At 38.0% G+C, this 22818-nt stretch overlaps 1 protein-coding gene across 1 annotated transcript in view; it reads right to left on the bottom strand.

Annotated features, from left to right (window-relative positions):
- Rb1 (RB transcriptional corepressor 1) overlaps positions 1 to 22818 on the bottom strand; it is a 152478-nt gene that overhangs the window by 50567 nt on the left and 79093 nt on the right. The window contains 5 exon segments of the mRNA XM_032917967.1: positions 19181 to 19377; positions 20917 to 20993; positions 21076 to 21107; positions 21197 to 21253; positions 21917 to 22033. Coding sequence (XP_032773858.1) covers positions 19181 to 19377; positions 20917 to 20993; positions 21076 to 21107; positions 21197 to 21253; positions 21917 to 22033 — 480 coding nt within the window.

Here is a 22818-nt window from a genome sequence, read left to right as displayed (position 1 = left end):
AAATATACTTTAAGTCATTCTACATCTAAAAATTGTTTGCGCTTATGCCTGATAAATACATGACTATCAAATATCCAGTGTTCTTGATGACAACTGCATTTCATTCTCCATAAATAATTCTTAACATTCTAACTAACTTAACTCTGGTTTGAGCAAATGTATACTCCTCATCATGCTTAGCACACCAAGTGGGCCTTTTCTGACTGAAGTCTCTATATTATCAATAGCTGAAGAAAAATTTCTTCTATTATGATTATTATTATTATTATTATTATTATTATTATTATTATTATAGTCTTTCCGTCATTCCTCCCATTCTGATCTTTCTTGGAGAGAATAGAGAGAAAATGAGCCAAGTACTCCTTGATATAAAGATAAGAAGCAATGTAACCTAATCCAATAGCACAGAAGTTTCTTGTATTTTCTCCCCAGGAAAAAATTACCTCTGTACTCCTAGCATACTCAGATCTGTTACAGAAGTGTCAATGTAGCTGTTCCTGTTCGGAATCTGTTTGACATCAATAGGAAACTGCAAGCCCGGGTGTATATGTGCAGGTGGCTGCTCAGGCATTTATAGATGGTCCCTGATTTGTGGTATGCTCACTTACTTGTTAATAATAGCATGAAAGTAGTACACATTACATGGAAACTACTTCAAACTGAATTTTTATCTTTTCCCAGTTAGTAATATGTTCCATGATACCTCTTCAGTACAAGGCAACAACACAGTCACAAGCTTCCTGGCAGCCACTTCATGACAGGCCAAACAAGTTACTCTGTAGGTTAGTGGCATCAAAGGCATTTCTGACTTAATGATATTCACAGCCTGCAATGGGTTTATGAGAACAATTCCCACAGTTAGACTAGAACTATTTATCTGTGTATAGACTATGCACTGCACAATACTTACTACAGGCTTCAGCCCAAACTCTGTATACTCTGATTTACCAGCAGAGGGGCACATATACTTGCAAGCTCCTGTCAGACTGGCATGGCTCCCTGAGACAAGGGTCCAAGAACTTCATGTTTTCAGACCACCACTACCACCATCTAGAAACATGTTAGAATCACAAATTCTTCAACTCCAACCCAGAAACTTTGTTTCCAACAATGTGGAACCTATGTTTTTATAAAACCCACAGATAATAATTGTGATTTATACCAGCTGGTACTACAGAAAATTCTCCAGGCAATGACAGGAGAATGACAGGCAATGCTTAGAAGCTGAAGCTCCCATCTCCCTGAAAGCACTGTGCTGTGTGTGTTCTTTGTATCGGGATCTGTTCTATTCTTTTACATCCATCAAAACAGGTTCGTTTTGTTTTTATCCTTAAAAATGAATTAATCCCTCTACTTCTTTTGTTCTTTTCATGTGATCGTCTAAGCTCTGCTGAGTTTGTCCTATCTATGTGAGTTCTTGTGTGAGATCATGTTTCTGTTGTTGTAAAATGTCCTGAGGAGAGAGGAAGTAAGGTTTGTGGTCAGAAGTTTGTTGGTTTGAACTAAAAAAATTATTTTAAGAAGTATATAAAAGAATATAAGTATATAAAGAATCGTGTTGGATAGAAACAACAAGAAAAAGGAGAGGGAAGGATGTTCTAACATCCTTCAGGAGATGGGAGAATGAAGAAAGACCATGTACAGTGTAAGTTCACATGGGAAGCCATATTAACAAACCCCTTTACTACAGCAAAAACAACAAAGGCTTCTTTCATAAATCTTTTCATTATGAGCAACATAATCTTCAAAATAATATTTTTTAGAAAGGGATACTTCTCCAACTAATTTTACCAATCAATATTAGCATGTATTTAAGAACATAAAGACACAGGTCTCAACTTGTAATATTTGTAGTATTTGGAAATTTAGAAACTTTTTTGTAATATCAGCATAAATTATTCACTCTGAACAAAACTGTAGATTACTTAGGGGGAAGACATAATACCTGATGAACAGAACAAGTAGTTGATTTAAATAAAAATGGCTGCTTAGGTAACACTAAAATTATACCATTTGGCTAACATCACTCATGTAATTTCTGCTGGTGGCTAAAATGACTGGTTTCAAAATTGGGTCCTTAGGACTTCTTCAGAGTAAAGAGACTAGAACATATATAATTCAGTAAAATTTTAGCTACTGAAGAGAACAACAACAAAAAAACCCAATATGTTGGTTTAAAAAAAAAAGGAGGGAGAGAAGAAGATGAAGAAAAGGAGGAAGGGGAGGAGGAGAAGGTGGTTGTAAAGACCAGAGAGAACATATTTGCATGGCAACGCAATCTTCAGCAGTCTCCACAAACACTGAGTCAGTCACCTTTCATTTGAATTTAATGGTGGAAAAGTTTGCTTTCAGATGAATTTGTTAAATGTATGAAGTCAAATGAACCTGGTAGTGTTCTACATGTGTACAATGCTACAAATGTCCAATCTGGAAAGAACATAAAAGCTATTTTCAGGAACAAATGAATCCAGTGACTCCTACACTTAATCTTCTCTCTGCTGTACTCATTTCAATGTTTACAGAAAAAAAAAATCAAAATGAAAACAATGAATTTAGAAACTAGCACGAAAGAATCCCAGGCAAATTACCTTAACATCTGCTAGGAACACAATGATAAAAATAACAAAGCATTATAAGTCCAAAAATAAAGTGACATAAAAACAATTATCTATTAGATATTTTGAAAGAAAACACAAAAGAGTATAATAAAAATCTTAAAGGGAAATTCTATTATTATATAATCCTCTTGTTTTTTTCTTTTTCTAAAGTAAGGACCTCGGGGGCACCAGGCATGCTAAGCTGTCTTCTACCTTGCACTACACATCCGGCCCTTGAGTTCTACCTAGAGAGGCTGGTCTTAAATTAAATATTCCTCTATTCTTATGCTTAGGTTACAGATAGAGATGATCATGCCTAGCTTCTCTGTTTTATTTTAGTGAATGGTAGTATACATACAAATAACAAAAAAGTCATCTAAAATTTAGCAATAATAATTCTTTAAAAAACCCAGAAGAGTAAAAAATAAAATTTCTGTTCTACATTTCATTACCGTTGCTTTAAAAAAAAAAAAAAAAAAAAGGAAAACAAAAAAAAAACCCTTACAATTCAGCTTAGTTGTTTATTGTGTTGGGAGTGGGGCGAGCATGCATACACCAAGTACACTTACAGGAGTGGGAAGCACGGGAACTGAACTCAGGCTGCCAGGTTTGCAGCCAAGTGCCTTCACTCATTGACCTATGTCTCTGACATGGTTTAAATCTCCACTTATAGCAACACAGGAAAAGACTAAAATCAAAAACAAACTTTTGGTATTTGGTGATTTTGAGCAAAATTATAAACTATTAAAAGCCATTAAGTAAGTTTAAAGAGCACACAGGAAAGGGCTATGCACACATGCTAAAGTGACTGTACAGGGTTGACACAGAGGGAACACTAGGGCATAAATGCTCAGGAAAGCAGAGCTGTGCTGCTTCACAAAGCACAATGAGCGACTTCAGATGACTTAAGAATAACTGCCTTATTTTATTGCCGTTCACTCAGAGTTGTCTTACTCTGCTGGAGAGATCTAGAAAAGTCCAGATGCTACCCAGTTAAGATGAATGTTTCATAAGTTATTTCTCTTTTTCTTGCACATCTAGAATTCTAGCATCGCTGTACTAGTTAAGAAATCACAAGCTGAAACTAGAGATTTCAGGACTGTATTCTCTCACGTCAATGCTCTATGTTCATCTTCTAAATCAGAGCTGGTGTATTTCCATTCCACAGGGAAAGGACAGAAGATACTTCTTAGCCATTCTGCAGTTGCTGTCTCTTGTCCTGTCTGTACTTGAACAGTGAGCTAGCATTGCCATGGGGTAATTGCTAACATGAATCATAAGCAAAGCAATATAATAAATTCCAACTGCCATTTAGCAGCCAGGAGTGGCCACATGTAACAAAGCTGGAGCTCAGAGACCCTTTCCCCTGAATATTTACTACTTGGAAAAAGACAGGGTAAAGGAGGCAAAGAGAAGGGAAAAGTTCTCAAAGTGGGGCATAAGCCAGGATAAACAATCCCAGACTTCTGTGTCCTCAGTTCTCTGGTCTTAAGAAATCATTGTATAGGTGAGGAAAGAGAACAAAGCAAGGGAAATCAAAATTAAGTGTGATGTTTCTCAACATTCTTTGTATAAATGATTATCCCTTATAACTCTTGAAGCTCAGTACGTCTCCACTTATAGGGCAGAAAATTCAGCATAGTGAGTCATAATTTACTTAGAAATACACAGAGGCAAGATATCTGACAATGCCTGAATCTCAGTAACAGCAGCGTTTACTCTAAGGCTTCCAGGAAGAGTAAATGAGATCCAGTAACCCATGGCCCAGGTTCCTGTGCCGGGAAGACTAAGAGGCAAACATTTTGATGCTGGTCTATATAATCAGGAAGACTCCAAAGGAATGTGACTTGTAGGGTTTTTTATGAGCACTGCTTCCCTAACCAAGTTTCTACAGTTATTAAAATTATTCTTAAAACAGTTTGATTGATTGATCAGTTGACTGATGTTTAGTTCTGGTTGGCTTAAAACTCATTATGGAGACCAGGCTGGCCTTGAACTCTTAAATTTTGCCTGCCCCTGCCTTCTGAGGGCTGAGATTAAAGGTGTGTGCTACCACACCCTACCTTGGATTTTTTTTTTTAATAAAATTTAATTTGTTTAGCATTTTGAGTCAATGCAGAAACTAAAAGGCTGGGTAAATTGTTTGGATGGTATAGTGGGGAAGGGACAAGGTGGATTATAGATATTTCTCCACAGTGAACTCCACCAATTTCTCAGTGCCAGTAAAAGTTGTTAAAGGAAACAAACACATGGAGAAAAGAATAGATTTATATTTAAGTATTAGACATCACATAAGCAACAGTTTAGACCTGGAGAAGAGTTTATGTTCAAAACCATGTGTTTCAAGCCAGGTCTTCAGCAGGGACGTAAGGCTTTTCACAGCACTTGTAAAGAAGACTCCTACTGGGGTTGGGGATTTAGCTCAGTGGTAGAGCGCTTGCCTAGGAAGCCCTGAGGCCCTGGGTTCGGTCCCCAGCTCCAAAAAAAAAAAGAACCAAAAAAAAAAAAAAAAAAAAAAAAAAAAGAAGACTCCTACTGAGTTACATTTATCCTCTCTTCTTCAGGTTTTCTGTTTGGAGTATGCGTGTGTGTGTGTGTGTGTGTGTGTGTGTGTGTGTGTGTGTGTAATATAAACACATGGATTTCTTTATTGAACTTATGCAATTATGGAAACAATTATTAAACAGAGCTTCTGTTTTAGCTCTTTTTAAGTGCCTGTATATGTACACCTCAAGGAATAAATACTTAGATAAGAAATTATTCAGTATGCTACTATCCTCAATTTTATTTGTATTTCTACTGCATATCTATGTATTTTAATTCTCCCTAGCATTCTCTTTAGATTTTAGTAGGTGTACTGTGCTCTGTCACACCAAGTGTCTAAATATATATTATCAAGGTAATAAAAATGCTGTGAATGACTTAACCGAAATAATCTGATAGAGTAGCAGAGCACTTTACTAGAAATCATCATGGAATTTGGAAGCAAACCAATCTGGTTTCAAATGCCAACTGGGTGACCTGGGTGTTATAATCGTCTTGAATTAGTGCCCACATTTAGAGAATGCTAAGACTGCTTACCATCAACTCAGGATTATTATCAAAGTTACATTAGACAGACATTCTTTTTTTTCTTCAAATTTTTTATTCATTTTTACACTCTAGATTTCATTCCCCTCCCAGTCTACTCTCCTACTGTTCCACATCCCATACCTCCTCCCCGACCCCACCCCCAGGCAAACATTCTTGATGGACAGTGTTAAGGCCTACGAAACTGTCTAGCCAGATATTTTGTACTGTTACTAATGTTATAAGGAACCTTACTCATGTGCTATTACTAGGGAACTTTCTCACGCCTGAGTTAACTGCATATTCTGTTATGTTTTGTGCTTTGGTGTTCTTGGAAACTGGTCACAATAGAGGTCAGTCAGAATTGCTTTGTATAGTTAGCTACAATAAGCTTGGACTTGAACCAACCACCCAGTAAGTACTTCCTGCATTTGTGCATGAGTTTTTATGGTTTCTTGCCTTTCTAAGCTGCCCCTGGGATGTTCCTCTACATAAGAGACACCTGCAACAATCTAAGAAACCATTTGGATTAAAACTTCCATTTTGAGGAGGGGTTGAATAAATTTAAGTTCCCAAGACCTCCTTGAGAATTGCCATACTACTTGACAGAAAGTGACATGTAGATCCTGGTTGGCAAGTTAAGACATGAATGTTAGACCAGGCAAATCCCCCACTGCAGTTCAATACCCCAACCAATGAGACCAGCGTAATTTACAACAAAGACATGTTTTTAAGGAAATTCAGGCTTTCAAGCTCTATAGGATTCTCTCTCATCATTGCAGTTCAGCTCCTGAGTCTAGACTTCCGCCCTGATTGGTCAGTCTTGGGGTATGCACTCAATAAACCAGCCCTGTTTAACTGAGATCTGTGTCTGAGTGGTTTGTGCGGCAATTCCCAGACCCCAACAGACAGAATACTGAAGCGATTAAACAACCAACAGGGAGTTTTTATCTAAAAGCTCTTTAAGGATGTAAATTCATCTAAAAGCAGTCATCAAGTATCCTGCTACTCTATGGAGTGGAGAAGGGCTCATGAGTTCATAACTAAAGAACTAGTGACAGTTGATGGCTTCTGGGGAAAGGGGAGTCAGTTATCTTCAGGGATTTAGACTCTGGTAAGCTGTTCCTGGTCAAGTGGACGGCCCCATACCCAGGAGTACATAGGCAGCATACAATAGACTCAATGGGTATCCTAGATGATCAGGGTAAGTCAGAAGACAACTTTGGAAAGAGCAAGGGAGGAGGTGGGAGTAGATCTGGGAGAAGTAAGGGTAGGAATGAAGGTAAAATATGATAATTTACATTGTTAAAAAAAAGTCTCATTAATTAAAAAGTATATTTTAAAAGGCTTACAACTTGAAAGAAAGAAAGAAAGAAAGGAAGGAAGGAAGGAAGGAAGGAAGGAAGGAAGGAAGGAAGGAAGGAAGGAAGGAAGAAAGGCGGGCGGGCGGGTGGGCGGGCGGGCCTGGCAATGGTGGTGGTGGATTTAATCCCAGCACTTGGGAGGCAGAAGCAGGCAGATCTCTGAGTGTGAGGCTAGTCTGGTCTACAGATTGAATTCCAGGACAGCCAGGGTTACAAAGAGAAACTCTATCCCAGAAAACAAGAATTACCTAGGGATGAACAGCAGGAGGAGCATGTTGGGAATAGAAGTACAATATGATAAAAATACATTGTAAAAAAGTCTCAATAAAAAGTTTATTTTATTCTTTAAAAGGGGAACAAGAATACCCTTGGCAGGGAATAGGGAGGCAAAGTTTAGAACAGAGGCAGAAGGAACACCCATTCAGAGCCTGCCCCACATGTGGCCCATACATATACAGCCACCCAATTAGATAAGATGGACGAAGCAAAGAAGTGCAGGCCGACAGGAACCAGATGTAGATCTCTCCTGAGAGACATAGCCAGAATACAGCAAATACATAGGTGAATGCCATCATTAAACCACTGAACTGAGAACGGGATCCCCGTTGAAGGAATCAGAGAAAGGACTGAAAGAGATTGAAGGGGCTCGAGACCCCATATGAACAACAATGCCAAGCAACCAGAGCTTCCAGGGACTAAGCCACTACCCAAAGACTATACATGGACTGACCCTGGGCTCCAACCTCATAGGTAGCAATGAATAGCCTGGTAAGGGCACCAGTGGAAGGGGAAGCCCTTGGTCCTGCCAAGCCTGACTCCCCATTGAACGTGATTGTTGGGGGGAGGGTGGTAATGGAGGGAGGATGGGGAGGGGACGCCCCTATAGAAGGGGAGGGGGAGGGGTTGGGGGATGTTGGCCCGGAAACTGGGAAGGGGAATAACAATTGAAATGTAAATAAGAAATACTCAAGTTAATAAAGATAAAAAAAAGTTTATTTTAAAAAAGATTGACCCACCCAGACCTTCCTGAGAAGAATATGCATTTTCAAAGATCTCTAGATGATTTCTGTACAGATTTCTGTATAGAACATTGCAATGCATACTGAGAAAACAGCTTTTAACATTGAAAAATATGCTGTCAAGCAGTTATGATGCAGACCTTGGGGAATGAAGGGTTTGCACATTAGTTATTTAATTATTGCTTAGAAGAGCAAGCTAAAGGCAACTTCCTTTTACATTTTCTTTCTGGTTTCTGTTGTTGTTGTTGTTGTTGTTGTTGTTGTTGTTTTCTAAGGGATGGAGGTCTCACTGTATAGTTCTGTCTGTTCTAGAATTTACTATGTAGACCAGGGTGGCCTTGAACTCAAAAAAATCCTCGGCCCCTGTCTTCCTAGATATGTATCACTATACCTGGCTCTAAAGGCAACTCTCACAGGTTGGTAATGTAACTAACCGTCTTGGAAAAAGATCCTAAAGATAGACACTCATACCTTTCTCTGACTATCAAACTAATGAAACAATGAATCTCAAACTAAAAATGTCTTAGGAATTCTACGCTAAAGGAAGGGAATCCTTGGTGCCTGCAAGAGGAGAAACTTATTTCCTGAAAGTATTTTCACATAGTTCTGACAACTTAACCGCAGAACAGAGCCACGTTGAAGAGTGGGCCCACACCTTGCTAAAGAATTCTGAGTTGCACATGCCTCTTGGACCTCATTTCAGGACCCACAAATGGATTTGACTTCCATTTGTTCCTCTTTCCAATGTGCCACACTCTGCATTTTACTATTACTTAGTTCTTGTTTATTAGAGACAGGTGACATTGCAGGAGACAGGTAGCCTTTTAGCTTCCAGAGCTCATTTTGACTCCCCAAATTCAATCAACAGTAAGATACTAAAACACTGAGAAATAAGCTCCCACTTGTGGGAAAAGAGGACAAGTTGTGTTTTAAAATGTATAACAGTTGGGGCTGGAGAAATGCTCAATGATTAGAGCACTGAATGTTCTTATAGAAAACCCAGTTCATGGGCTGGAGAGATGGCTCAGTGGTTTAGAGCACTGACTGCTCTTCCAGAGATCCTGAGTTCAAATTTCAGCAACCACATGGTGGCTCACAACCATTTATAATGAGATCTGATGCCCTCTTCTGGTGTGTCTGAAGACAGCTACAGTGTACTTATATGTAATAAATAAAAATAAATCTTTAAAAAAAAATAAAAGGAAACCCAGTTCAGTTCCTAGCACCTATGAACCATAACTCCAGTTCCAGAGGATTTCATGTTTTCTTTTGACCTCCACAATTCTCTACTAGATCACAAGCTCCTTGGAGACTTGGGGCTATTTCTTGTGTTTTATTTATTTCACTTGGACAATTACAGTTGTTTCAAAATAGCTGATATGTGGAAAGGAGAATGGAAATAAAGAACACCTATATTGTCTTTTTTTAAAGAAAAAAAAAACCTCTTTAATCATTTAGAAACTATGAGGTAATTCAAATGAATATGGATTCACATCCAATAGTGACAAATAATTCTGAACCTTTAAATAAATTTCTAAAAACAATATATTTGTAGTAGACAGACTTGAATCTCTTGACTTTTCTCAAGTGGTAAACATGTTCTTAGCATAAGACTCTAGGGAAATTCTAGCACCATCAACCATCAAATAAAACAGACAATCAAAAAAAGTTACGTATCAACTTACAAAGGAAGGAAAAAGACACCAGCATTTAGATGGGAGAGCTAGGACTTCAAACTGAAGTCCTCTGTCCCATGTCTTACATCAGACACCTCAGCAGACAAATGTGCTCTACCTCAGACATAAAAGAACTCTGGGGTACAGACTAGAAAGAAAGGCTGTGCCATGAGAGTCAAACTATTCCAGCCACTGCAAAATAACTTTTTCTGTAAAGCAAAGGAAGTTACGGTTTGAAGAAACTTAAAAGACTAACTAGCACTAAAGTATAAGGTGGGAGGCATATAAAAGATACCTTTTTAGAAAGGCCACTATGATACAACAACAACGCAGGTATTTAAAATAATTAAACATGTGAGAGACATAGTAAAGTGTTTTCCTAGAAATCTCGGCACTCTGCATTGAACTACATTGAAGGGAAAAATGTTTGGAAAAAACTTAAAACTAGTGGAAAATTTAGAAGCAGATTTGACACAAAATAATAGGCAGAAGGTGAAATCCCAGAAGGCCTCACACCAAGCACACAGGGGAAAAGGCCAAGGTAGCAATGACCTCCTACCCAACTCAAGGCCAGCTAAAACTAACCAGTATCGTGGGAAGGCACAGAGTACTCCAGGTGTCAGTAACCTGGGACTCGTGTTAATACTAAACCTCACCCTCTAGGGGAGATTAAAGGTGCTCATCAGACTGCCAACATACAACACTGCATGTAAAACACATTGTAATGAAGACTGCATGGAAAAGCTCATTATATGAAAGGAGCCAATGTCCACCACATGGTCACACAAAAGGCCCCACCTTTACACACTGCAGGGCACCGACTCCCTCTACCTTCTCTTTGCTCCAGTCTGCTTTCAAGCCCTTGCCTCCAGCTCTTAGATGAACATCCTCTTAGTAAACACTGCTTCTGCTGCAACTGTGTACTTGTACTCACTTCGTTTTGCCAGAGACACACAACTTAGAATAGTCCTGAAGCCTGTTATCAGCCAATATCAAAAATGTATTCTGAACAAAATAAAAGATTTTTCACTTTCACTGAAGCTAAGTCTCCCAAGTCTCCCAGGGCTATAATAGTTAATTGTGGAAAACAGAAGTGTGATATTAAAGATAAAATGGATCACGGTAAGAAAGGTTAAAGCCTTAGATATGTCTTCAGAAAAAAAACTGGTTTTAAAAATAAAAAAATCACATGATAAATTGTCAATTTAGTCCTCTGGTTATTGTGTAACTGTCAACATGGCCTGCATTGTTTCATTGTCTTAACCCATATTTTTAAAAATTACTAAATCAAATAACCATTATTTTACAATTCAATTGTTTTCCTGTAAGGCATAATTCTTTGTAAACTGTAACTTAGAAAAGAAAAGCCAGCACATTGTCTCATGGCCAACGCCGCATGCAACCTTCGTGCAGAGTGCACCGAGCTAATGATTCACAGAAACAGACAATACAGGCCCTTTCCTTGGCTCCTTTCTTGGCTTTTACAGAGTTGCAGGCTTTTCTCCCTTTTGTGTTCACTTCCTGTCAACTTTGACTTTTCAAAAGATACCAAAGCATCTTAAAAATCTATTTATGAGTTTGCTACCAAATCAGGACTCAAACAGACTGAATCACCTACTGCCACAGTGCTGGTGTGTAATACTGTGCTTCATGAAATATCTGGGAAAACAACTGACAAGAAAACTATTTAACCTTTACACGTAAGAGTATCCTGATCAAAATTAATGCTTAAGAGCACACTAATCAAAATTCACTGCATAAGCAAACTTCCTTGTGTTTGGTGACTGAATAGAATCTAAAGTTCTGAGTCAGCCACGTCATGTGTATTTACAGACACAGCTTTCTTGTGGTTTTCTAAAGTGAATTAAGAGGAAATGATGAACTAGTAGCACTTTGGTGTCCCCACAAAATAAGCAGTACTCCAGGACAGCACCCACAAGACCAACTCACTTAATGCAGGAAAACAAAAACAATGTCCTAGATCACCCTCAGGGACGTATACTTCACATTTATATAGATTTCGTCAATCATGAAGCCTCATATTTAAAAACTGGCAGCCCTGGTGAAGAAACAAGAACCAGATTTTGTAGTTTTAAACAACTACAAAACTGAAGAAAATAAGTGACAGTTTTCAAATGCTGAACAAGGGGACGAGGACCCACAGCGACTCCAGTGCAGTGGGTGCCATACTGTAGCTGACTATGTAGGCAGCGCCCCACCAAAACACAGGGACAAATGGAATTAGACACCCACTGGTCCCCAACAAACAGCCCTGAGGTGAGGGAATTAACAGAACAGAGCTGAAACCTGTGGAGACCCACTTCAGCTGGGGCACAACAGCCCACACCCAAGAGACAGCTAGCTTCTCAGTGCTAAAGAGGAAGCCCTGGAGGTGCAGAGGCTCTGTTGTACAAACTGGTTTCTACCAGCCACAGTAGACAAGCTTATGATCCATCTATAAGCAGTAGGTAAAGCACTTAAAAGAGCATCTCTTGGATAGTGGAGGAAAATTAGATATAAAGACTGCTGTTTGAATAAAGATAAAGTTCCTGGAATCAGAAAGAAAGAAACAAAAAAAAAAAGAAAGAAAGAAAAAGAGAAAGCTGGGGATAGGGAGTACAAAACAATCAAACTACTTACAATTTAAATGTGTCCCAAACAAAGCACAACTCAAGAATATTAGTAAGAATATGAAAATATCCAGGAACCAGTAAGGCAAAATTCACATATTTAAATCTAGTAAAATATTACCAAGAGGCAAAAAAACCAAGTGGTTGTTAGAAAGGAGAGTATCAGTCAATAGAAACACATCTAAAAAGAAATAGGCATTAAGAGTTAGCAGACAGATTTTTAAAAAGTTATAATACCTATGTTCCATGTATCCAAGAAGGCAAAGGAGCATGAATCTGTTAAAGGGATGTAAAAGGAATCTAAGTAAGAACTTCTAGAATTGGAAAATATAGTATCTAATATGCACATGAAATGAAAAGCAGATTAGATTCTTCGGAAGAAAAATACCAAAAAGCTTTAAGGTACAGTTTTAGGAACCATTTAAAATGAACTATAAGAAACAAGCATCCTTTAAAAGAGGAGAGGGTGGCAGCAGTCAGGTGTGAGACAACCATAAGCAACTTAACATACGTAGAAAAGAGTGGAGAGGTCAATTAAAAATCCTAATGTATAAGGGCCCAATTTTCCAAATGTGATAAAACCTACATTTTCACATATCCAAAGCAAAGAAAATATAAAAAGGCATGTTATAGGAAAACTGGTAAGAACCAACAATAGGAAGGAAATCTTACAAGGAGCCAGAAAGAGAGTAAGTCTTCTATAGCAGAGAAACCACCACACAGTGATTTCAGAAAGGAGGCAACCCCAGGCAGTGTAGCAGCTTGTTCAAACAGGAAAAGAAAGCCGTAACCTAGGTTTCTATGCTTAGTGAAATAGCTTCCAAGCATGAAGTGACCTGTTTTTCCAGCCACACAAAAGTTGAAATAGTCCCTAAAGATAGACATGAATACAGAAAATTTAAATGAATGAACAAACAAAAAGTTCCTGGAGACAAAAGGAAAATAAATCAGATGAAAATCTAAATCTCTATGAAAAATAAAGAACACACACCAAAAAAACATGTAAATAAATAAAAATACATTTTTATTTTTATCTTATTCTTTCTCTCTTTCTCTAAAAGGTAACCAATGGGTTTGCCATGGTCTTGTGTGCTTTTTTAATCCCAACACTTTGGAGGAAGAGGTGGATCTCCATGAGATTGACATCAGCCTGACCTATAGAGTTGTAGACCATCCAGGGCTATACAATGAGACTATCTGAAAATAAACAGAAAAAGGAGGGAGGGAGGGAGGGAGGGAGGGAGGGAGGGAGGGAGGAAGGAAGAAAAGAACTGATAGGTTGAATAGTATATATTCAGTAACAGTCCCAAAGCTTGGAGAGACATAACTATAAGTATTCTTTCTGTTCAAATGTTTCTCTTTCCCATTCTTATCCACTGCCCTTCTTTTAGTTAGTTTGTTTATGTATCTGTTAGTTAATTAGTTAGTTACTTTGTTTTTAAGACAAAGTTTTACTCTGCTGCCCAGGCTGGCCTTGAACTCCTGGACTGAAGCAATTTTCCTGCCTTAGCCTCCAGAGTAGCAAAATACTGTGTCCTGTTACACCTGGCTGCTGGGTCCTTATACTATAGAGAAAGTTGTAAAATAAATTCAAAGGTAGACTGAGAAATCAAGGCCACATATTATAAATCTTAAAGCAACCAATTACAAAGTAAAATAAAGGAGGATAAGTAGTAAGCCTACAGAGAAGATAAAATGGATTAAAACATTCAATGCAAAAGAAGGCCAAAAAGAGGAAAATGAACAAAGAGACAGCCAAGAAGAAAACAAACACCAAGAGGATTCGGTTCCAACCATATCAATAATCATGCTGATGTAAAACTCCCAGAAGCTGAGCATGGTGGCAAGCTTATAATCCCAGAAGCTGGGATACAAGGCAGAAAGACGATTCTGCACAACCAGGGCAAACAAGGGTACAAGAGACTCTGCCTCAAAAGAACCAAAAAAACAATCACACAAACAACAAAATCAGAGAGAAGAGACAAAGTGGGGTAAGGAAAAAGGAAGAAAGAGAAAGATGAGAGACAGAAAAGTGAACTATTTCAAATGTCTCAAAAACAGATTATGATCCGACTGGTGACAATAAAAACCCAAATTAAGATCCAACAATGTACTGTCTTACAAGGTATTCACTTGAAGAAAATGACACAAGTAAGTTAAAAGCTAAAGGAAGAGGGAGCAATGCCACTGTTACTGGAAGACAGCTGAAGCAGGCTTACTAACATGAGACACTTGCTTCATTCACAAGGCATGCCATGGAGATCAGCAACTTAGTCAGAGAGCAGTACAATTCTAATTTTCAAGGCCTTTGCCTCTGCCCTCCTAGGCCCCTCTGCACAGAAACCTTAGTTCCTTGTCCACATCCCCACATGTCCTGCCAGAGTGGCTCTGGCCCCTCAGTCTCTTAGTTCCTGAATCTCTTCTCAGAGGGTCTTCATTTTCATTTCTAGTCAGTCTACACTCTCCTGAGATCAGTTCTGTAAATATAAAAATGTCGGGGTTGGGGATTTAGCTCAGTGGTAGAGCGTTTGCCTAGGAAGCGCAAGGCCCTGGGTTCAGTCCCCAGCTCCGAAAAAAAAGAACCAAAAAAAAAAAAGTCTGTCTCTTAATATTAAACTGAAACTTCTCATATTTCTGTCAATCACATTGTCACTTCAAATGTCACCAAACATTTCTGCTAATTTAAATCTCTACTTCATTAGGCTCCATGCAGCTAAAACTTCAAATCTTCCAGGCAAACATCTTCCAGTCCTTGGCTCCATTGTTTCTCTACTGCACCTCCATAGCTTTGTTCTAAGGCATGACTGCCCCTGATAACCTACCTTTTCTAATCTTGCAAATGGCCGAAAGATGATCCCGGGGAACTGTGATACAACTACAGGTAATTTGTTTTTGCTCTGAAAATTGCCTGGAATTATGCAGGGCACTTCTTTGATCCTTCACTAGTCCACTCCATGCTCTATCAAGTCTCACAGTAGCCATTTCCAATCATAGCCACTCTCAAACTTTTCAGTGCCACCTCAGCCTCTCCACCTCAACCCTCAGAAAATCGTCTCAGCTTGATTTTGATCAAATAAATAAACAAAAAGAAAAGAAAAGCTATTAGTTGGAGACTTCTCAATTCCCTACCAGGGCACATCACAAAGTACCTTACTTGCAGTTTCTCAGTTTTCCCATTTGCCACAGCAGTATTTTGCAACCCACGTGCTCTTCTGAAATGTGACCTTGATTTTCTTCAAACAGGAGGTAGCACCTACTTCCCCATCGCCTCAAGCTGGCAACCACTGTGACTGTTTTGCCCAGCATGTAATTTCCAGATGTGGTCCTCTTAGAAGCCTTTTAGAAGCCGGTGGCTTCTATGTCAGAAGTGTGCCTACCCTAAAAACCACACTGCTCTGAGGAAGCAGAGCACTCAGATTAGACCAGAGGATGAGGTGGGGCGGAATGTAGAGCTAAGAAGAATCGAGTGTGAAAGGCTCAGTAAAATCTAAACCTGGCAGTGAAGGATCTAAGAGGTAGAACTACTAGGCCTGACTGTTGATACCACAGGGTCAAAGAACAGCTACCTTGTAAAGGCATTCCCAAAGCCAGTCTCACAAAACCCCAAGCAACACAAAGCAGCCATTTGCACTACTGCTTCCTAGCAATAGAAGACACTGGTAGCTGTTCTTTTCCATAGCATCGCATCCTCTTCTGTTTTAAAAGACAGTCTTCCCTGAGTTGACACTGCCAAAGTGGGGTGCAGCGTCTGCTCTCTGTACTCTTAAGTCACTGTTACTACTTCATTTAATAGCCTTGCTGCTCTGACTATGGACTTCCTTGCTGCTAGAACTTTCAGTCCTTACTGACTGCTTCTACCATGTCTGAAATAGGCATGTGTTCCTTTGGGCTTTACACTCTTTCATTCATGCTTTTCTTTATTTCTCTCTCATCCAATTTCACTTTTTTTTGTAGTCAGAATATTTTCTTTCCTGTACATCCTCTCAATGTTAAAGCTCCTTGGGCTTCTGCCTGTAGCCTTCTTTTCCAAATTATACTATCTCCTTAAGTGAGATTACCTAGTCACTAAAGTTCATTGACTCAGCTTTGGACAAAGCACATCAGGATTCAGATGATTCCTCTGCCACTCAGCGTGTATGGTCTTGGGAAACAATGAGCTTCTCTAGATATTCACTTCCTCAGCTAGAATATTATCACACTACTATCAGAATGCAGTGATTAATTTTTTAAAATGTAATAACATTCAAAAAGTGCTTTTACAAACCAACTAGCATGAGATAATTTGGCAGTAAAGATTGGTAATGTTCATTATATAAGTGTGGCAGCTTTGGCATTCATATTTCTAGCCTAAGATTCTTTCTAAGTTCAACACATATAACTTACTGCAACTTAATGGCCTGTAATTATTTTCAAACTCAGTGTAATAAACTGCAGTTAATCCTCAAGAAAATTACATATAACCCAGACTATCTATTTTCTTAAATGACACTATCACTGAGTTACAAGCCAGAAACATGGATATTGTAAACTGACCACCTCTGTCCCTTATTAGTCCTTATATAAATAACTACTACATCTGATAACACCAGGCCCCATACACTGTTTTAATGGGTTATATATAGTACGTCATCTAATGAGATATACAGGCAATAAATGACTGGTAGACATTATAGGCAATAAACACAGTAAGACTGTAAAGGAAGCACTGACTACAGATGCAATGTGAAATATTAAAACATGGTGAATCAAAGGCAGAGAAAACCATTCAAAACTCATGCACTGGTAGAAACAAACGTCATTATATGAATTAAGCAGAAACTCTTGGGCTCAGCAGTTAAGAGTGTGTGCCGCTCTTGCAGATGATCTGAATGTTATTCCTAGCACCTACATGGTGACTCACAACCATCCATGACTTCAGTTTTGGGGGATCTAATAGGCATGCATGTGGTACATAAATATGCATGCATGCATGCAAAGAAACATTAGTATAGATAAAGTAAAATAACTATCTTTTTAGAACCCATATTTAAAATAGACAACTCAAACATTCTAGAGTCATAACATATCTGTTTTGGTTTAAAATGTCTTCCATTTTCTCATGTTTTAAACACTTGGTCCTCAGTTGCAAGGAGGCCCTGATAGGCTAATATATGAAGGTGTGCAAGTTAAGTTTATGTTGCCATAGAAATCAGAGGATGTTGGAGATACCTGCACCATAGGACATCATGTAAGGAAAGTCGCAAGCACAGAATGGAGCTGGACCAAAAAAGAGGCTATGGTGATCTGGGATCAATTCTCAGTACATTAACACATGCACATATATTTAAGGAGAGGGATGAAAATAATTAGTACTTGATTTGACCACCCCTATCAACAACATAATATGAATACAATCCCATCAGGTTTTACATTACATGCATACATACATACATACATACACACACACACACACGAATGATACAGAATCAAAAGTTGCCATGGATCTTGACCTGGGTATTAATTACATAGTTGTACTCAATTAATGGAAAACTCATCTGTCATCTGAAATTAAATTATAAAATTATGAGATCGATAGTGGATAACTGAGATGAGTCATATCATATAAACATGATAATGTGTATTATTCCTGTAAGAATTATTGGAAAATTGGAAAATATATCACATGGTTATACTTGAGCTTCACAGACCTTAAAGAGTTGAAATTTAGGCTGGAGAGATGGAGCCCCTAGATGTCTTCCTCCCTCCCTCTCCCCTTGACCTTCCCCCTCCTTCCTACCTTCCCCCTGTACACCTGTCCACCTGAAGGGAGTACCAGATCTCATTACAGATATTATGAATCATCATGTGGTTGCTGAGAATTGAACTCAGGAACTTTGGACCAGTGCTCTTAACTGCTAAGCCATCTCTCCAGCCCCAATTCTAGCTCTTTAAGGTCTGTGAAGCTCAAGTATACCCATGTGCTATATTTTCCAATTTTCCAATATAATGGCTATCATTCTTACAGGAAAAATACACATTATCATGTTTACATGACAAGACTCATCTAAAAGTCATCTACTATCAATCTCATAATTTTATAATTTAAAATCAAATATTAACAACATATCAAAAATACAAGTATTTGTATAAACTCTCACTAGCTGAGTATTCCTAATCAAAACAAAATCCTAGACTGAAGATACTCAAAAACTTTAAATTCCTTTCATTTCATACCAATGTTCAAACTAAATATTATTATACAACATGGTTTGAATTATTATTTTAAAATCTGAAAATCTGGTTAATCACAAGGTATTACCCAGTAAAGTAGACCTGGGGAATATAACAGCACTTTAGGGGAATAGCTTGCATGTCATATCTAAACTGCCTTCGGCACATCGTTTCCACCCCTATAATGATATAAAACACTATCTACCATTAAATAATAGTGTAAATTTCATATTATTATGACTAAAATAAAATGATCAAGCAGATAAAACAGAAAATGTACATAATCTTTTAATTTTGTTGAAAAGTGTAGACATGTATATTATGAACAGTGACACTTCAACCTTAATGAATTACCTCAGCAAGGCTGACTTTAGATGCCAAGTTCTGTGAGATGCTGCTCCTAAGCAGGTGCACTGGACGGTCTAGGACGCTCAGCACAACAACAAGCAGCTCACATCCCTGCATTCACACTAGTAATTCACACCCACCCACACGCTCCATTCCAATATTCCACTTGATGCCTAGGCTGGACACAGGTGATTCATTAAATAAACAACTTCTCAATAGCAGGTCACTTATGTATAAATACCTTCAGTTATTTAGCTAATCACTTACAGAAAGCCATGCGAGGGATTCCATGATTCGATGCTCACATCTTTCTAAATGTTTTACCATTTCTCTTGTCAGGTTGGCTTCCACTTTGATAAAACTTTCAATCACTTTGTAAAAATCAAAGGCTTTTAAATTAAGTACATTCAGAATCCACGGGAAGGACAAATCTGTTCCAGAATCAAGATTCTGTAACGTACTCCCTAAAAAACAAGAGAGAAAAAAAATGTGTCAGTATGAAATATTATTGTCTGAACTGATGAGATTTGGAAGATCTTATCACTTAGAATCAACTTACAGATAAAAGGGTAAGCACTTTTATTTACAGTAGGTAATTTTTATTCTGTGGTCTACAGACTGTCAAGAAACAGGGTTCCAAATTTTAAGTGTTTAGAAATAGGAATCATGGTTTCCGTAAGATTTGCACAAGTTTACATGCCCTCCACTAACACCCAGGCAGGTATCTTACCAGCAATTCATTACATACCCACTTAAACTACCATTAGTTTGCTGCTCGGTTGGGAAGACTAGTGATGCTTTTAAGACTCTGCTAACTAGTCTGGCATGGGCAATTCTGGCAGAGGCAGGTGAATCTCTGAGGTCTAGGACAGCCAGGACTACATAGCGAGACCCTTCCTTGAGCCTGATGCTGCAGGGCTATAATGCCAGATACTCAAGAGGCTGAGGCAGGAGAATTACAAGTTCAAGATCTGGTCAGTGTACAAATTGAGTTTAATGCCTACTGAGATCCTTTCTTAAAAACTGTAAGCATAAGGGAGCTGGGTTGCTTAGTCCCTGCCCTGAATTCAGTTCTCAACGCTTCCAAAGGTATTTGCCAGCTTTATTAGAAAATGATTTTTCAGGCTGGATTGATGGCTCAGCGTTTAAGAGCACTGACTGCTATTCCAAAGGTCCTGAGTTCAATTCCCAGCAACCACATGGTGGCTCACAACCATCTGTCATGGGATCCGATGCCCTCTTCTGTATCTGAAGACAGCTACAGTGTACTCACATATAATAAATAAATAAATCTTAAAAAAAAAAAAAAAGAAAAGAAAATTATTTTTCTTAAAAACCGTGCAGATTGCAGTTGGGAAGATTCAGTTTCAGTGATTACTAATTTAAATTCTTTTATCTATTTATCTATCTTTAGATAACTCCTCTTTTGTTTCCCCAAGTAAAACATTTTAATATTTGCAACATTTGAAAAGTAATATATTAAAAAGAAAAGTAATATCTTTTAAAATTATATTTTTAAAACAGGTATGAGCTTTTACTCTGTTATTTTCAACACTCATTAAATTGTCATAGATATTACAAAAACAGCAACCAATTACGAAGGACTCAGTTTCTGGTGGATTCCTGCTCCTGGTCTCATGAACACAGAGACATAACAGTGGGGCACAGAAGCACTGCTGCCCTTCAACACTCCAGTGGCACTTTACGTGCTCATGAGCCTTTGTAGCAGTTTCATTAGCTACCGTTCCTGAATTCGAGATGCTCAGAGCAAAAACCTTGCAAAATTCTACCCCCCCCCCAGATGAGCTAAATGACTGACATGTTAAACCATTTAAATAGCTGTAACTGCCAACCACACTGCTCAGCATACATTGGTCTATAGCTTGACTTTTTCTTCTCACCACACAGATACACACAAAAACCAAAACCACACAAAACCACAACATAACTTAAGAATTTGTTTCGATTAAGCTACAGTGCTTATTTATTGAAGTTTAACTTACTGCTATACGTAGCCATTACAACTTCAAGAGCACAGGCCAATAAAGACATATGAAAGATGTTGTCATTTAGGAGTTTGCTAAAAGGAGAAAAGGGATAAATAGTTTTAAATATGTTTTTATAAAAAGAAAATTGTTTTATTAAAATGAGAAAATACTTACCTAAAATTCTGAATGGACAAACGTTCTTCTTCCTAAAACAGATAATTTTTTTAAAAAATTTAATTGAAGCTTTCCTTGTGTCAGCATTGAATTTTTTTCTATTTTATTCTCTTTAACTTACTGATTTAAGCATCGATTCCATCACACGATAATACAATCGAACCCCAAGTTTATATCGCTACAAACAAAAGGAAAAAATAATAAAATTTTACTGCTTCGGAAAATCAAAACGTTAATTGATTTTTGTTAAAGTCTTTTCTTGAAACACATTCTGCTCCTTCTAGGAATATGGACAGCAAGAGATCACAAAGGCTACTTTGTTTACAGTCCCAGGCTGACTATAAACTAGTGCCTGGTGTTCCAACACCCAGGGTAGGATGGCTAAAAGCTGATGTTTCTCTGCTCAGTTTTAGCTGTGTCACTTGCTCTATACAGGCTATGTGCCCAGGATATTTTAAACATTTTACACTTCTAGTATAATCCTTTTGGTGATGCAAGATTTTGATTAAAAGAATAAAAAAACAGTTTTTGTCTGTAAAACGCAATAATACTAGAATAGATAGGCCAAAAAAAAAAAAAAAAAAAAAAAAGAAAGAAAAAAGAAAAGAAAAAAAGGAAGAAACAAACAAACAAAAAAAAAACCCCAAAGTTTATCTAATCAGTAAGTGTTTTAAACAAATGATTAGTTCCCATCGATTAAAAAAATCAGCTTATCAACAGATGAGTTCTATACTGTGGTACTATATCCTATTACACCAATCTGACTACAGCACAGGCTGTATCAACAGATGAGTTCTGTAAGTTCTATACTGCGGTTCAAACAGATGTGCACTCAAGTTACCTGTGCTCCAATGTCAATACATCCCTGCCCCACAGCGCTAGCAAACTTCTCTTTAAAGATGTGTCCAACATCCTTTACTCTTTTTAGGATATTTTCTTTTGGATTCACTGTGCAATTCTTTAAGAAATATAAACAGAAATAAATACTGAAGTTATTCTTTGACCAGAATTGACATTTTCCTCTGTTACAGTAAATAACTTTGATCTGTTGCTTGTTTGTGAAGACATGTAAACACTTCTACTGTAACAAATCAATTAACACTACAGAATATAACCAGTCAACACAGAATTCCACTGTACATCATATACAAAAATTATTCAGTACAAAGTACACTTTTACTGAAATTTGAAGCCAGTGGTTTTCAACATTCCTGATGCTGTAACCCTTTACTACAGATCCTCTTGTTATGATGACCCCCCCAACCATAAACCATTGTTGCTACTTCATAACTAATTTTCCTACTGCTATGAATCATAATGTAAATATCTGATATGCAGAATATCTGATATGCAAACCTCAAAGGGGTTGCAACCCACAGGTTAGGAAGAGCTGTTTTAAACAAATAAAGGTTATGTCAGCCTTTCCATCTATCATCTGTCTTCATAAAGTCTCCTCAGTCATGGATTGCTTTAGTGGACTGGAAAGATGCTCAGCAGTTAAGAGTCCTGGCCTTCAGAGGACACGGATTTGATTCTTAGCATTGACTGGAGGCTTACAACTCTCTTTAACTCCAGTCCCAGGAACTCCACTGCCCTCTTCTGGCCTCTGCAAGTACTACATGCACATGGTACATTAACATACACGCAGGCAAGAACATGCACATGCATAAAAACAAACAAAAAACCCCAAACTGTTTTTCAAAAAGGGTTACCTTAAGATGTATATAATCGGGGGGAGGATGG

The sequence above is a fragment of the Rattus rattus genome, chromosome 12 (genome assembly GCF_011064425.1).
Source record: "Rattus rattus isolate New Zealand chromosome 12, Rrattus_CSIRO_v1, whole genome shotgun sequence".
NCBI lineage: Eukaryota > Metazoa > Chordata > Mammalia > Rodentia > Muridae > Rattus > Rattus rattus.
The sequence above is the reverse complement of the archived record's forward strand: the minus strand, read 5'-3'. Positions and strand labels throughout refer to the sequence as shown.